Source organism: Pristiophorus japonicus, chromosome 10 (genome assembly GCF_044704955.1).
Source record: "Pristiophorus japonicus isolate sPriJap1 chromosome 10, sPriJap1.hap1, whole genome shotgun sequence".
NCBI lineage: Eukaryota > Metazoa > Chordata > Chondrichthyes > Pristiophoridae > Pristiophorus > Pristiophorus japonicus.
The window spans coordinates 212,505,484-212,518,931 of record NC_091986.1 but is presented as its reverse complement, the minus strand read 5'-3'; the positions used below and the strand labels follow the sequence as shown (position 1 = coordinate 212,518,931).

General features: G+C 47.2%; 1 protein-coding gene across 2 annotated transcripts in view; it reads right to left on the bottom strand.

The window, feature by feature from the left end:
• Nucleotides 1–230: 230 nt before the first annotated feature.
• The window catches only part of sts (steroid sulfatase (microsomal), isozyme S), a 112,982-nt gene continuing 99,764 nt past the window's right edge, over nucleotides 231–13,448 (bottom strand). For both annotated transcript variants that reach the window (XM_070892534.1, XM_070892535.1), the window contains exon 10: nucleotides 231–3,065. In XM_070892534.1, coding sequence (XP_070748635.1) covers nucleotides 2,656–3,065 — 410 coding nt within the window. In that variant the 3' untranslated portion in view covers nucleotides 231–2,655. The remainder of the gene's footprint in view (nucleotides 3,066–13,448) is intronic.

Below are 13,448 nucleotides of genomic sequence, written 5' to 3'. Positions count from 1 at the left end.
TTGGTGTTCTCGTGAATTAGGAATCTGACATTTACCATAAGCCTCCTTTTGCTATTTCATTATAACCTCTGTATCTTTAGTCATCCAGGGAGCTCTAGCTTTGGATGCCCTGCTTTTCCTGCAGCACAAAATCACGACTGCTGCCAGCTTTATGCTCGCCTTCCAATGACATTTTGTCAAAACTCAGATATTGTTAACAAAAGAAAAATCATATGAGATTCACATGCTTAGTTTCTTTTTACTCATAAAATCCCTTCACAAAATATCTAAAATTCCAACGTTAGCAAAGACAATTAATATCAGAGGATATATATATATATATAAAAAAACCTTAACAACAGAGATCTAGAAAGGACGGAGCAGATCTATATCCATTTGCTTGACGAACATGTGGGAACAGCTTCATTTAAAGTGGAACTGGTATGAGAAGTTCGTAAATGGCCATGATTTTTGTTTTTTAACATAACTCTGCTGATTTCCTACATCACAATGGTGCCTGCACTTCAAAAAAGTATTCCACCTGACTGTGAAAGCACTTTGGGACGACCCGAGGTCCGGAAATGGCTCACGTGTGTTCAGTAGAAGGATTGTCGGAGACCATCAGCAGGCCGGGGCCATTGGAGGGAGCAGCGTGTGGTGGTATACCACTGCAGGGAGCAGCGCGTGCTGCTGCAGGAGGGTGACGGCTACGGAACCAGGTCACTGATTGCAGTGCGGGCAGGTACAGCAGGAAGGACGAAGGAGCGGCAAGAGTTTGTAGAGAGAAGGGACCGGGGCCCAGGAGAGGCATGAGTCTGGGGCCCAGAAGAGGCGAGGGCCCAGGGGCAGCACGGGCGCAGCCCACACTGCGATATGTGCGCGCGCTCGGTCCGTGCAGCAGAGCTGGTCTCCAGTCGTCCTGGGTAATCCTTGCCACTGGACCAAGGCCAAGCTCTGTCAAGCCCGTGTGGTGGCTGGTGTGCAACGGCCACCACACATTAAAAAAATCCACGCACAGGCATCTTCCACCCTTCAGGATGGAGTTCGGGATCTGGAATATTAGGTCCTTCATTGAAACACCTGTGAACTCATCCCGTTTTGACGTGGAAGCAAGTCATCCTCGTTTCGAGGGACTGCCTATGATGATGATGATACAAATCCAAGTCTTAATTTATTTTCGCACAATTAATGACTAAATCCAATTTTTTTCCCCCTATAGGATACCTCGCATACACACACAAAAACAAATATATATACAGTAGTGGTTTGGCTGCCAGTGCGTCAGAGGGTATGCTGTTGCACCACGTAATGCACGAGGTGCTGTGAGAGTAACATAGTCCGTCCCTTTCAGCCCACACCATGCAGTGCTCTGCCACCATAGCACATCCTGATGTCGATGAGAAGTTGCGGAGTTAACTTCTCTTGCTGGGAGATTGTCTCTTGTTAAGAGTGTGCAAGTGCTTGCAAAAGCCCTGGTTCCTCCCCCAGGTCAGAATAAACCAGTAGGAAATGACTGGCTTTCTTTCCCTTTTACATGACACAGAAATGATACATATATGACAAGGTGCCCAAAGCGTGAAGCACATGTCTCGCTGTAGGTCGGATCGATGGATAAATATTCCAACCATACTTGGCAGCTTGATTCCAAATCGGAGTTGAACTTTTTCCTATTTATTGTGAATTTTGCGCTCATTAATAAATGAATGTCAACAATAACTTGCATTTATATACCACATCCCAACATAATAAAATGTCCTAAGGTGCTTTACAGATGGCATATGGCAAACCAATGCTAAGCAAGGAAAGGAGTCATTAGGAGGAGCGACCACAAGCTTGGTCAAAGAGTTCAACATTGAGGAAGTTTTAAAAAGAGATGTGAAATACAGAGGATGGATGCTTTGGTGAGGAAATTGTAGAGAGGAGGTCCCAGGCAGCTGAAGACTCAGTCGTCTTTGGTGGGGTGGAGTATAGGGGGCATTTAGGGCTGAAGAAAAAAGTGGATGGTGGGGGCAAAGCCATGGAGGGATTTAAAGACAGGGACCAGTTTGTGGAGTGAGCATTTTGTCTTTTTCCACTTGTCGAACTCTCAGGTCAGGTATGGGAGGAGTGTCAGATGTAGAGTAAACTTCCCTCTACCCTGCCTTAACCTGAATAAATAGTACAGTGCTTACTGGTGCACAGGGGTGACATTTTCATTTCAAACACCAGCCACCCTTTTGGCCGGAGCGAGACTGCCAGTATAATGGCAACCATGTTTCATTGTGGAACCTTACGCAAGGGTACGAGAGGGAGCAAGCGAGGAAATGAGCGAACGCGAGAGCGAGGGAGAGGGAACGAGAGAGAGGGAACGAAAGAGCGAGAGAGGGGGAACGAGAGCAAACTAGAGAGTAAACGAGAACGAGAGGAGAGAACGAAAGCGAGAGAGTGAGAGCGAACGAGGAAGAGAGAGAGATTAAGAGAGAGCAGAGAATTAGAGAGAGCAGAGAGTATGAGAGAGAACGAGAGTAGAGGATGAGAGATATAAAATGAGAGAGAATGGGAGCACGAAAGAGGGAAGCAAAGAAACAGACAGAGAAAGAACAAAGGAAGGAAAGCACGCACAACAAGCAGAGACCAAGAGAGAGAAAAGACCATACATATCCCCAGCGCAGTTCTTTCCATCAATCTGGGTTACATTCAAACCCGGGCCTCAGTTGAAGAGACTGATTCCAGCCCACTGTCCCACCCAGTAATGTTTGTTTCCTTGTCACAGCGACAGTATTGCCACATGGTGCTGCAGCACGGCTGGAGCCAAGGCTTCCAAAGCACGTTATTCAGCGACAGCTGATCGGGGACGGGCGTCAGGGTCTTCTGCTGCTTGTCCACTGCCTTCCTCATCACTGCCACAATGCGGTGAAACCGGGGCTCCGAGCTGGGCGTCAATGGCGTCGTTTCTGACGGGTCTCTCACAAGGTCATAGAGCAAAGGTGGGTCATGGTGAGTGACATAATGTCCGTAGCAGAAGCAGATGTGCGTGTTGAAGCAACCTTGTGCCCCTTCTGGATAGAAGTTTGGTGTGAAGAAGTGGGCTTTCCATACTGCAGAGCCTGTGATAAATATAATGGGGCGGGGGGGAAGGGAAGAGAGTACATGAGATCATAAAAATATTAAATAAACCAACAATATGGAGAGCTGCAGCAGTTCACCAGGCACTCTGAACATCTAACAGGGTCTTCCATAAGCCTCTATTATATACAGAATGCTTGTCACACTGCACAAGTATAGCCTGTATACCATGAAAGCAACTATATGACGCACTGCGACCAAGCATAATACACCACTTGAAATTCATCCTACTCAGCCAAATGGACAACAGATTGAATCTGATTTGTTTTTCGAGACGGTTATTTTTTATTCCCCCTGCACTCTCCTCCCAAATCTTTTTTTCTCCTCTCCTGAAGTTGCGGACTGCTGCCGCGATACAGTCCAAAGGGGACAGGGTGCCCTCCGTGTGTCAGCTGTGGCTCAGTGGGTAACGCAGGCAGCATGCGGCAAATCTGTCCCACCCACCCTTTCCCTCAACAACTATCTGTCCCACCTGTGACAGGGACTGTGGTCCTCGTATTGGACTGTTCAGTCGCCTAAGGATTCATTTTTAGAGTGGAAGCAAGTCTTCCTTGATTCCGAGGGACTGCCTATGATGATGAGTGGTAGCACCCTCGTCTCCAAGTCAGAAGATGGTGGGTTCAAGTCTCACTTCAGGGACTCAAGCACAAAAGAAATCTAGGCTGACATTCCCAGTGCAGTACTGAGGCACTGTCGGAAGTGCCGTCTTTCGGAGGAGACGTTAAACCGAGGCCCCATCTGTTCTCTCAGTGGACGTGAAAGATCCCAAGGCCACATTTTCGAAGAGGAGCAGGGGAGTTATCCCTCAATCAGCGTCACTAAATCAGATCATTTGGTCACAAGTATCACATTGCTGTTTGTGGAAATTGGCTGTTGCGTTTCGTCCCCGATTTTAAATACTCCACCATTGGTGGCCGTGCCTTCAGCTGCCTAGGTCCCAAGCTCTGGAAATCCTTCCCCAAGTCTCTCTGCCTCTCCATCTCGCTACGCTCTTCAAAACCTACGTCTTCGACCAAGCTTTTGGTCACCTGCCCCATAGTTTGGTGTCAATTTAAAATATTTTTTTTTTTTATAACACTCCTGTGAAATGTCTTACATAGAAACACAGAAAATAGGTGCAGGAGTAGGCCATTCGGCCCTTCGAGCCTGCACCACCATTCAATAAGCTCATGGCTGATCATGTACTCCACTCCTGCTTTCTCTCCATACCCCTTGAGCCCTTTAGCCATAAGGGCCACATCTAACTCCCTTTTGAATATATCTAACGAACTGGACTCAACAACTTTCTGTGGTAGAGAATTCCACAGGTTCACAATTCTCTGAGTGAAGAAGTTTCTCATCTCGGTCCTAAATGGCTTATCCCTTATCCTTAGACTGTGACCCCTGGTTCTGGACTTCCCCAACATCGGGAACATTCTTCCTGTATCTAACCTGTCCAATCCCGTCAGAATTTTATATGTTTCTATGAGATCCCCTCTCATTCTTCTACATTCCAGTGAATATAAGCCTAGTTGATCCAGTCTTTCTTCATATGTTAGTCCTGCCGGAAATCAGTCTGGTGAACCTTCGCTGCACTCCCTCAATAGCAAGAATGTCCTTCCTCAGATTAGGAGACCAAAACTGTACACAATATTCAAGGTGTGGCCTCACCAAGGCCCTGTACAACTGCAGTAAGACCTCCCTGCTCCTATACTCAAATCCTCTCGCTATGAAGGCGTGTTATTACATTAAAAGGCGCTATATAAATATAAGTCGTCGTTGTTGAAGGAAACCTACTGGGTCTGGCTTACACGTGACTCCAGTTCCACCCCAACATGATTAGACTCTAACTGCTCTCCTGAAGTAGCCTCGCGAGACTCTCAGTGGTATCAAACTGCAGGGGTTCAAGAAGACGGCCCATCACCATCTTCTCAGGACAACTAGGATGGGCAATACTTGCCGGCCTTGCCAGCGACGGAAAAGTTAAACCTTTTTGAGCAACATTGCCTGTCACTCATTTAAGGTAAGCTCATGACTACCTTAAGCTCATGCCTAAACTGCCAATCACTGAGGCCGAACAAATGACGCTCGCGTCCCAATTGAGAATGTATACGGAAAAGGACACTGGGGAAGAACAACAGAGCACTGCAGTCGGAGGTTAGAGCAACAGGAGCTCGCCTCAAGGAGGAGGCCAACATCAAAGATGCAGCAACAGCCTCGAGTGCGATGGACTGATCACCCAGTAGAACTCAAAGGCCACTCTCTACTTCAGAAATGTTGTATGAACTCGGTGCCAATCATTTAAATAAAGTTGTTTAGTCTCAAAATGGTTTGTTCGCGCAGCACTTTTTGAAAGTTACCGTCCAGAGTTCATCAACTCTGTGGTCACCTGTAAGGGCTGGTGTTTGGATTGTGGACAAACTCTACACAACGCCCACATCCACTGAATAGAATAGAAGCTGAACACCTCGAGTCTCGTCGCCGAGAGCATGCAGAAAACAAGCGCAGGCAGCGGGAGGAGCGTGCGGCAAACCAGACTCCCCACCCACCCTTTCACTCAACCACTGTCTGTCCCACCTGTGACAGAGACTGTAATTCCCGTATTGGACTGTTCAGTCACCTGAGAACTCACTTTTGGAGTGGAAGCAAGTCTTCCTCAATTTCGAAGGACAGCTTATGTTGATGATGATGGAGAATAGAAGCCAGTATCATCTATTTATAGAAATAAAGTATGCATGTGAGGTTGCAGCCCCTCTTCCAATATTTGAAGGGGCTGCTCCTCAAATTCTGGTTGCACTTCTGTCCCACACTCCTGATCTTTGGGCACCCTGTGTGGAGGGGAGTGGGTAGGTCCGAGGGCCTCCTCGTAGTACTGCTCCTGGGCATGGCCAAGGGGGCCATCAGCCAGTCCAGGGGGTCGTTCAGCCCAACTGCCTGCCTCTCTTCCGCGGTTACAGCCGAGCCAGGGTGTCCTTGGAGATGGAGCACGCGGTGTCCACCGGTACGCTCGCGGCCTTCTGCGAAAGGTGGACGCCGGAGGGACTGGAGTGCATCATCACCCCCGGCAACCAAATTTTAATCTGATCCATCAATGTCTAAAGTTTAATTTGTTTAAGTTTGTCGGTTTTTAGTGCCCCCCTTTAATCAGGGGGCACTTGATTACTTGATTTACAGATCAACTTAAAATAGTTGTAGAGCAGTTGCTCGCCAGGGTGTCCCTGGAGATGGAGCACGCTCGTGGCCTCCTGCGAGAGGTGGGCGCTGGAGTGCATTATTTCAACAGGGAACAAAATTTTAAATTTAATTTAATTTGACAAGGTTCCCTTTAATGTTTATTAGTTGATTTGTAGATTTCTGTGCCCTTAAAAAAGGGGGGCACTTGATTTAAAGTTTAAGCAAAATAGTTGCAGAGCTGTTGTATTGTGAGTGGCTTAGCCAGTCACGTGGTATTCACAAGACTCACTAAAACTCCAGTCCGTTGGGTCTAGGTCATTCACGATGAGCTATGCAGTTGTGAGCCTAGTGGATGAACTGCTAATGTATAGTGTGATTGTTAAACCTTTGTTAATAAACCAACTAGTTCTTCATAGCAATGTGTTGCTATGAATTCTTAAGCAAAGAACCCATGAAGCAAATACATTACAGTGGTCTTGGTTGAGGAATAAATATTGGCCAGAACACTGGGGTGAACTCTTCTTAGAATAGTGCCATGGGATGTTGTACGACCACCTGAGAGCAGACGGGGCCTCGGTTGGACGTCTCATTTGAAAGACCCTGATGGTGGCCACTGAGCAATATGGCCATTTGAGGCTCAGACAAAGTGGATGGAGAGGCAAGGTGGAGGGAGGCAGAGAAAAAAAATTGTGGAAGCACACAGAGTATGTGCAACGGTGTCGGTCAAGAGGAAAGACAAGTTACGGTCTCAGATGTTGGCCCTTGATATGAACTGTGCTGCTGGAGGGTCTCTGGCCTGAAATATTACACCGTCTTTTCCCTTTACAAACGCGGGTGTGTTTCTGGCACTTGCTGTTTTTATTTCCGACAACTCAGACTTCCATTCCAGGAACGCCAAGCATTTGGTGTCACAATAGAGATGGGCAGATCGAGCGGCAGCTTGTGCAATGCGAACTGGACCCTGTTGTGGGTTTTGCAGTGCGTCATTGTTGTGAAAAGCTCGACAGTACAAAACAATAATTAATAAGAAGCTCTTTTCTACCCTCCCTCCCTCGGTTTTCTTACCCTCTTTTGAGGGTATGGTCCCCACAGATACTGGTAGCTGTCTGTTGTGACGATATAATTAGTCAACATTCCCTTTAAGTAGCGCGGATACGCAGCGCTCCAGGGATGCAGTGCAGCCGGTTTTGCAATGCAAAAAACGCGAAGGAACATTGATTACAGTGTGACAATTCTACATAGGCAGTAAATATGAACATAGAAAGGAAGTGTGTACAGACTTTTAAACTTATATATTTATTATATTATACACTAATTGACCTTCTATAGTGCCAGCCGTGGCTCAGTGGGTAGCACTCACGCCTCTGAGTCAGAAGGTTGAGAGTTCAAGTCCCACTCCAGGGACTTGAGCACATAAATCTAGGCTAACACTCCAGTGCAGTGCTGAAGGAGTGCTGCATTGTGGGAGGTGCCGTCTTTTAGATGAGACGTTAAACCGAGGCCCTATCTGCTCTCGTAAAAGATCCCATGGCGCTATTTGGAAGAATAACAGGGGAGTTATCCCCGGTGTCCTGCGGCCAATATTTATCCCTCAATCAAAATAACAAAAACAGTTTATTGGTCATTATCACATTGCTGTTTGTGGGAGCTTGCTTGTGCTCAAGTTAGCTGCTGTGTTTCCCACATTACAACAGTGACTACACTCCAAAAATACTTCATTGGTTGTAAAGCGCCGAGACGTCCGGTGGTTGTGAATGGCGTTATATAAATGCAAGATTTCTTTCTTTCCTGTAGCTTGGCAAATTGAGAGTTGAGACCAAGCATAATCTCCAGGTGAAGCAGGTTAAAGGCTGTTGGCTATTTGGACAAGAGTATGATCACGAGCACCAAAATGCCCCACTGATATCCCTTCCACCTTCATTCCCTAAAACTAAATCCAGAACCACGCCCTCTCTTATTGGGCTTGCTACATACTGGCTAAAAAAGCTCACCTGAATGCATTTTAAGAATTGTGTGTGCCTTCTGTTGCCTAGGCCTCAAGCTCTGGAATTCCCTGCCTAGACCACTCCGCTTCTCTACCTCTCTTTCCTCCTTTAAGATGCTCCTTAAAACCTACCTCTTTAAATCAAGCACTTGGTCACCTTCCCTAATTTCTCCTTATGTGACTCGGTGTCAAAGGTTTTGTCTTATAATACTCCTGTGAAGCACCTTGGGACGTTTTATTGCGTTAAAGGCGCCATATAAATTCAAGTTGTTGTTGGGTACATAAGAAATAGGAGCAGGAGTCGGCCATTTGACCCCTCGAGCCTGTTCCGCCAATCAATAAGATCATGGCTGATCTGATCATGGACTCAGCTCCACTTCCCTGCCCGCTCCCCATAACCCTTTACTCCCTTATCGCTCAAAAATCTGTCGATCTCCGCCTTAAATATATTCAGTGACCCAGCCTCCACAGCTCTCTGGGGCAGAGAATTCCACAGATTTACAACCCTCAGAAGTTATTTCTCCTCATCTCAGTTTTAAATGGGTAGCCCCTTATTTTAAGACTATGTCCCCTAGTTTTAGTTTCCCCTATGACTGAAAACATCCTCTCTGCATCCACCTTGTCGAGCCCTCTCATAATCTTATACATTTCAATAAGATCACCTCTCATTCTTCTGAACTCCAATGATTAGAGGCCCAACTTACTCAACCTTTCCTCATAAGTCAACCCTCTCATCTCCGGAATCAACCTAGTGAACCTTCTCTGAACAGCCTCCAATATAAGTATATCCTTCCTTAAAGGTATTCAGATGGAACTCAGTCCCCATTTTTAGATATTTCCATTACAAGTTCCGACATTCATATTTAGAATGGAAACTGCCTATGCAACTTGGCACGCTGTAACTCGTCTCTCCTGGCACTGCAGGGAGGGGAGTGCACTGTGACAAGATAATGTAATCCCTTTCCATTATAGATATTACAGATATAAAATAAATATCTAATTTGGTTATGGTGATGGGGTGAATATGGAAATTTAAAGTCTATCCATCTGGAATGTATTTGACCAGTTATTGAAATATATTTTTTTAAATCCTATTTGAGAGCACTGCTGCTCCAGTCACCCAATCAGTCCAGAGCTGCTGCATCGTAAATCTGTCAGTCGCATATCAATGCATGAAATATCACCCCAGTATAATTACTTTTGAATATTAAGAGCACACATTACATGACTATGTGGACTAGCTATGACGACAGGTGCTGCAACACGCTAATATGATCAGAATGGGTAACGTGCTCAAGGAAGGCATTCTACAGAGTGACACATAAAGCACAAGATGATACAGGTACTGTCACAGCAGTATTTAATAGTCTGCACGAGCCCCCGGCCTATAAGCACCATCGGAGCAGGCCGGGGAGCAGAAGGAGCAACACGTGCTGGAGCAGGAGAGCAATGGCAGTGAAAAGGGACGTCATCAAGGTCCAGGTCGGCGATTGGAGCGTGGACAGGTACTGCAGGAGCAGCGAGGTTGGGGGCGAAGTCAAAGTGAAGGAGCGGCGAGGTCGGGGCGAAGGAGCGGCGAGAGATTGTAGAGGGACGTGATCGGGGCCCAGGAGAGGCGTGAGTTCGGGGCCCAGAAGAGGTGAGGGCCCAGGGACAGCACGGACCAGCCCACACTGCGATATGTGCGCGCACTAGGTCCGTGCAGCAGAGCTGGTCTCCAGCCGCCTTGGTTAATCCTTGCTACTGGACCAAGACCTAGCTCTGTCAAGCCCGTGTGATGGCTGGTGTGCAACGGTCACCACACGTTAAAACAAATCCACGCACAGGCATCTTCCACCCTTCAAGATTTAGTTCGGAACCTGGAATTTTAGGTCCTTCATTGAAACACCTGTGACCTTTGACGTGGAAGCAAGTCATCTTCGATTCGAGGGACTGCCGATGATGTTATAGTAGCACATTTCTTCAAGTGTTGTTCGGCAAGTCAGAGGTTACAATGTTTAACAATAGAAGGTTATGCCATGGTTATTACATAAGAAATACAAGCAGGAGTACAGCCCCTTGAGTCTGCTGTGTCATTCAATAAGATCATGGTTGAACTTGGCTCCCTCTCCCTCTCAGAGCCGGTTTCTTTCTTTTTTTCTCTGTGTCTCTAATGGCAGTTGGTCATTATCCCACCATTCACACCCTATCTTGTTTTTCTAACTCCTGGCATTACCATTTGAATTTGGGCCATCATCCCCTTGTGTCTCTCTAATCTCTCCTGTCTTCCACCATATCACAGACCTTCCCTTTTGTTCTTTCTTCCCCCTCCCCCTTTCAGTGCTCGTTTAGAATCTGTTCTTTCCGAACATTCTTCAGTTCTGATGAAGGGTCATCGACCTGAAACGTTAACTCTGCTTCCTCTCCACAGATGCTGCCTGACCCGCTGAGATTTCCAGCATTTTTTGTTTTTATTCCTATTGGGGTTCCCCCTCTCTCTAAACCCCTCTGCCCTCTTCCTGGCCTCACATTCCCCCAATTGCTCTCTGACCCTCAGTTCTCCATCCACCGACCCCCACTTCCAAGCCATCCATCTCCCTCTCCAATCCCAATCTCCAGTCTTCGTGCCCTCTCCCCCCGCAACTTCCAAGGCCCTCACAGAGCCACTGATGGTCCTAGCCACTTGCTGCATTTTTAATTCATATGCTCCTTACACCTTCAATTCTAACTTTTTGCTGTTTTGTTTTGGGCTTATCTACAAGGTATAAAGTTTTAGTTGTCAGTCGTGGCTCAGTTAGTACCAGTCTCACATCAGAAGGTCGTGGGTACAAGCACCATTTCAGAAGCTTTGAGCACATATGCACTATCAAGTGCTGTAATCTACAGGGCTATGGACCAAGAGCTGGAAAGTGGGATTAGGTTGAATAGCTCTTGGTCGGCCGGCACGGACACAATGGGCCGAATAGTCTCCTTCTGTGCTGTAAATTTCGATGATAATCCAGACTGACCCTCCCAGTGCAGTACTGAGGGAGCGCTGCACTGTTGGAGATGCAGTCTTTCGGATGAGACGTTAAAACCAAAACCTTGTCTGCTCTCTCAGGTGGACAGAGAAAGAGTGGGTCCTATTAGAGACCATAAAAGGAAATCTATACGTGGAGGCAGAAGACATGGGTATGATTCTTAATGAATACTTTGCATCTGTTTTCACAAAAAAGAGAGGGACGATGCAGACTTTGCAATGAGGGAGGAGGAGTGTGAAATATTAGATGAGATAAACATAGTGAGAGGGGAAGTATTAAGGGGCTTAGCAGCTTTGAAAATGGATAAGTCCCCAGGCCTGGATGAAATGTATCCCAGGCTGTTGAGAGAAGCAAGAGAGGAAATAGCAGAGGCTCTGACCATCATTTCCAATTCTCTCTGGCTACAGATGTGGTGCCAGAGGACTGGAGGACTGCTAATGTTGTACGAAGTGATGCATTTTGGTAGAAAGGAGAGGCAATATAAACTAAAGGGTACAATCCTAAAGGGGGTGCACGAACAGAGAGACCTGGGGTTGTGTATGCAAAAATTGTTGAAGGTGGCAGGGCAGGTTGAGAAAGTAGTTAAAAAGGCTTATGGGGACCTGGGCTTCATAAATCGAGGCATAGGGTGCAATTATGGTGAATCTGTATAAAACTTTGGCTCGGTCCCAACTGGAGAATTGTGTCCAATTCTGGGCACTGCACTTTAGGAAGGATGTGAAGGCCTCAGAGAGGGTGCAGAAAAGATTCACGAGAATGGTTCCAGGGATCAGGGACTTCAGCTACGTGGATAGACTGGAGAAGCTGGGGTTGTTCCCCTTAGAGCAGAGAAGGTTGAGGAAATTTGATAGAGGTGTTCAAAATCATGAGGGGTCTAGACAGAGTAGATAGAGAGAAACTGTTCCCATTGGCGGAAGGGTCGAGAACCAGAGGACACAGATTTAAGGCGATTGGCAAAAGAACCAAAGTTGACATGAGGAAAAACTTTTTTTTACACGGAGAGTGGTTAGGATCTGGAATGCATGGCCTGAGAGGGTGGTAGCGGCAAACTCAGTCTTATCTTTCAAAAAAGGGAGTTGGATATGCATCTGAAGGAAAACAATTTGCAGGGCTACGGGGAAAGGGCAGGGGAGTGGGACTAGCTGAGAGTCAGCACAGGCTCAACAGGACCAATGACCTTCTTCTGTGCTGTAACCATTCTATGGGTCTTTAACGCTCTGTTTTTCGCTCTGGAGTGGGTTTTTAAATCTGGTTTTTGCCTCTCCCAGGCGATCACATGGCTCCGGTTGGGGTGGAGTGTTGAATGTTTCAGTATAAGGGGATGTCGCAGTTGTGCGAGGCGGACTGGTTGCTCTTTGCTTTTTCGTCATTGTTCATAGGTTTGTGTGTAACCTTTAGGGCGGCTGACCGAGGGCCGTGCGGTTCTTTGTCGGCCGGCGCGGACACGATGGGCCGAAATGGCCTTCTTCAGTGCTGTAAATTTCTATGTGTCTATGTTTCTATGAGTGCCGGCAATGGCAGCGGTGAGGTCTTCTGGACAGGTGGTCAGCCTCCAGCAAGGATCCTCGGGTCCGGTTTAGTGGTGGCGTGGAACAGCACCGCCTGGAAGAGCTGTGCCCGGTGTGCAACGCCCCGGTTGCGACACCGGCACGAGTTTTGACTTCAGCTCGACCCGTACGCGCCCTGCAGTGAACGTCTGGGAAATCAGGGGGTGCAACGATACCGACTGCAGAGAGGCAAGTAATGGACTCCTAAGGCAAGTGTGATTGTTTCTTCTGTGAATTTTTTTTGCGATTTGTGTTGTGGGGTGGGCAATGTTTTGCGAATGTTTGTTTAAGGTTTTTTTTCCCCCCAGGCGCCTCTCGGAGCGCTCCCGGTCCGGCTCGTTAGCTCGGGAGTTTCCCATGGAAGCGCCCGAGAGAGGTGTACAACGCCTCCCTTAGCGCTGCGCCCCCTGACTCAGGGCCCAGCTGCCCAATGTTACTTAATGAGGCACAACCTGTTTCCGGGCGCTAACATTACCGCCCTGCCGCCATTACCGCTCCAAAATCATCAAAGCCGAAAATCCAGCCCCATCATTCTTCGAAATCTAAAATCTGTAAGGCCTTTAAAAAAATCTTCTCTCCCATTAGGGCTGTACCTTAAAATAACCAGTAGTGGCCAAGTTAGTTGTTTGAATATGTATGCACGTGTGTGCATAGGAAACATTTGTCTTATCGTAGCATTAT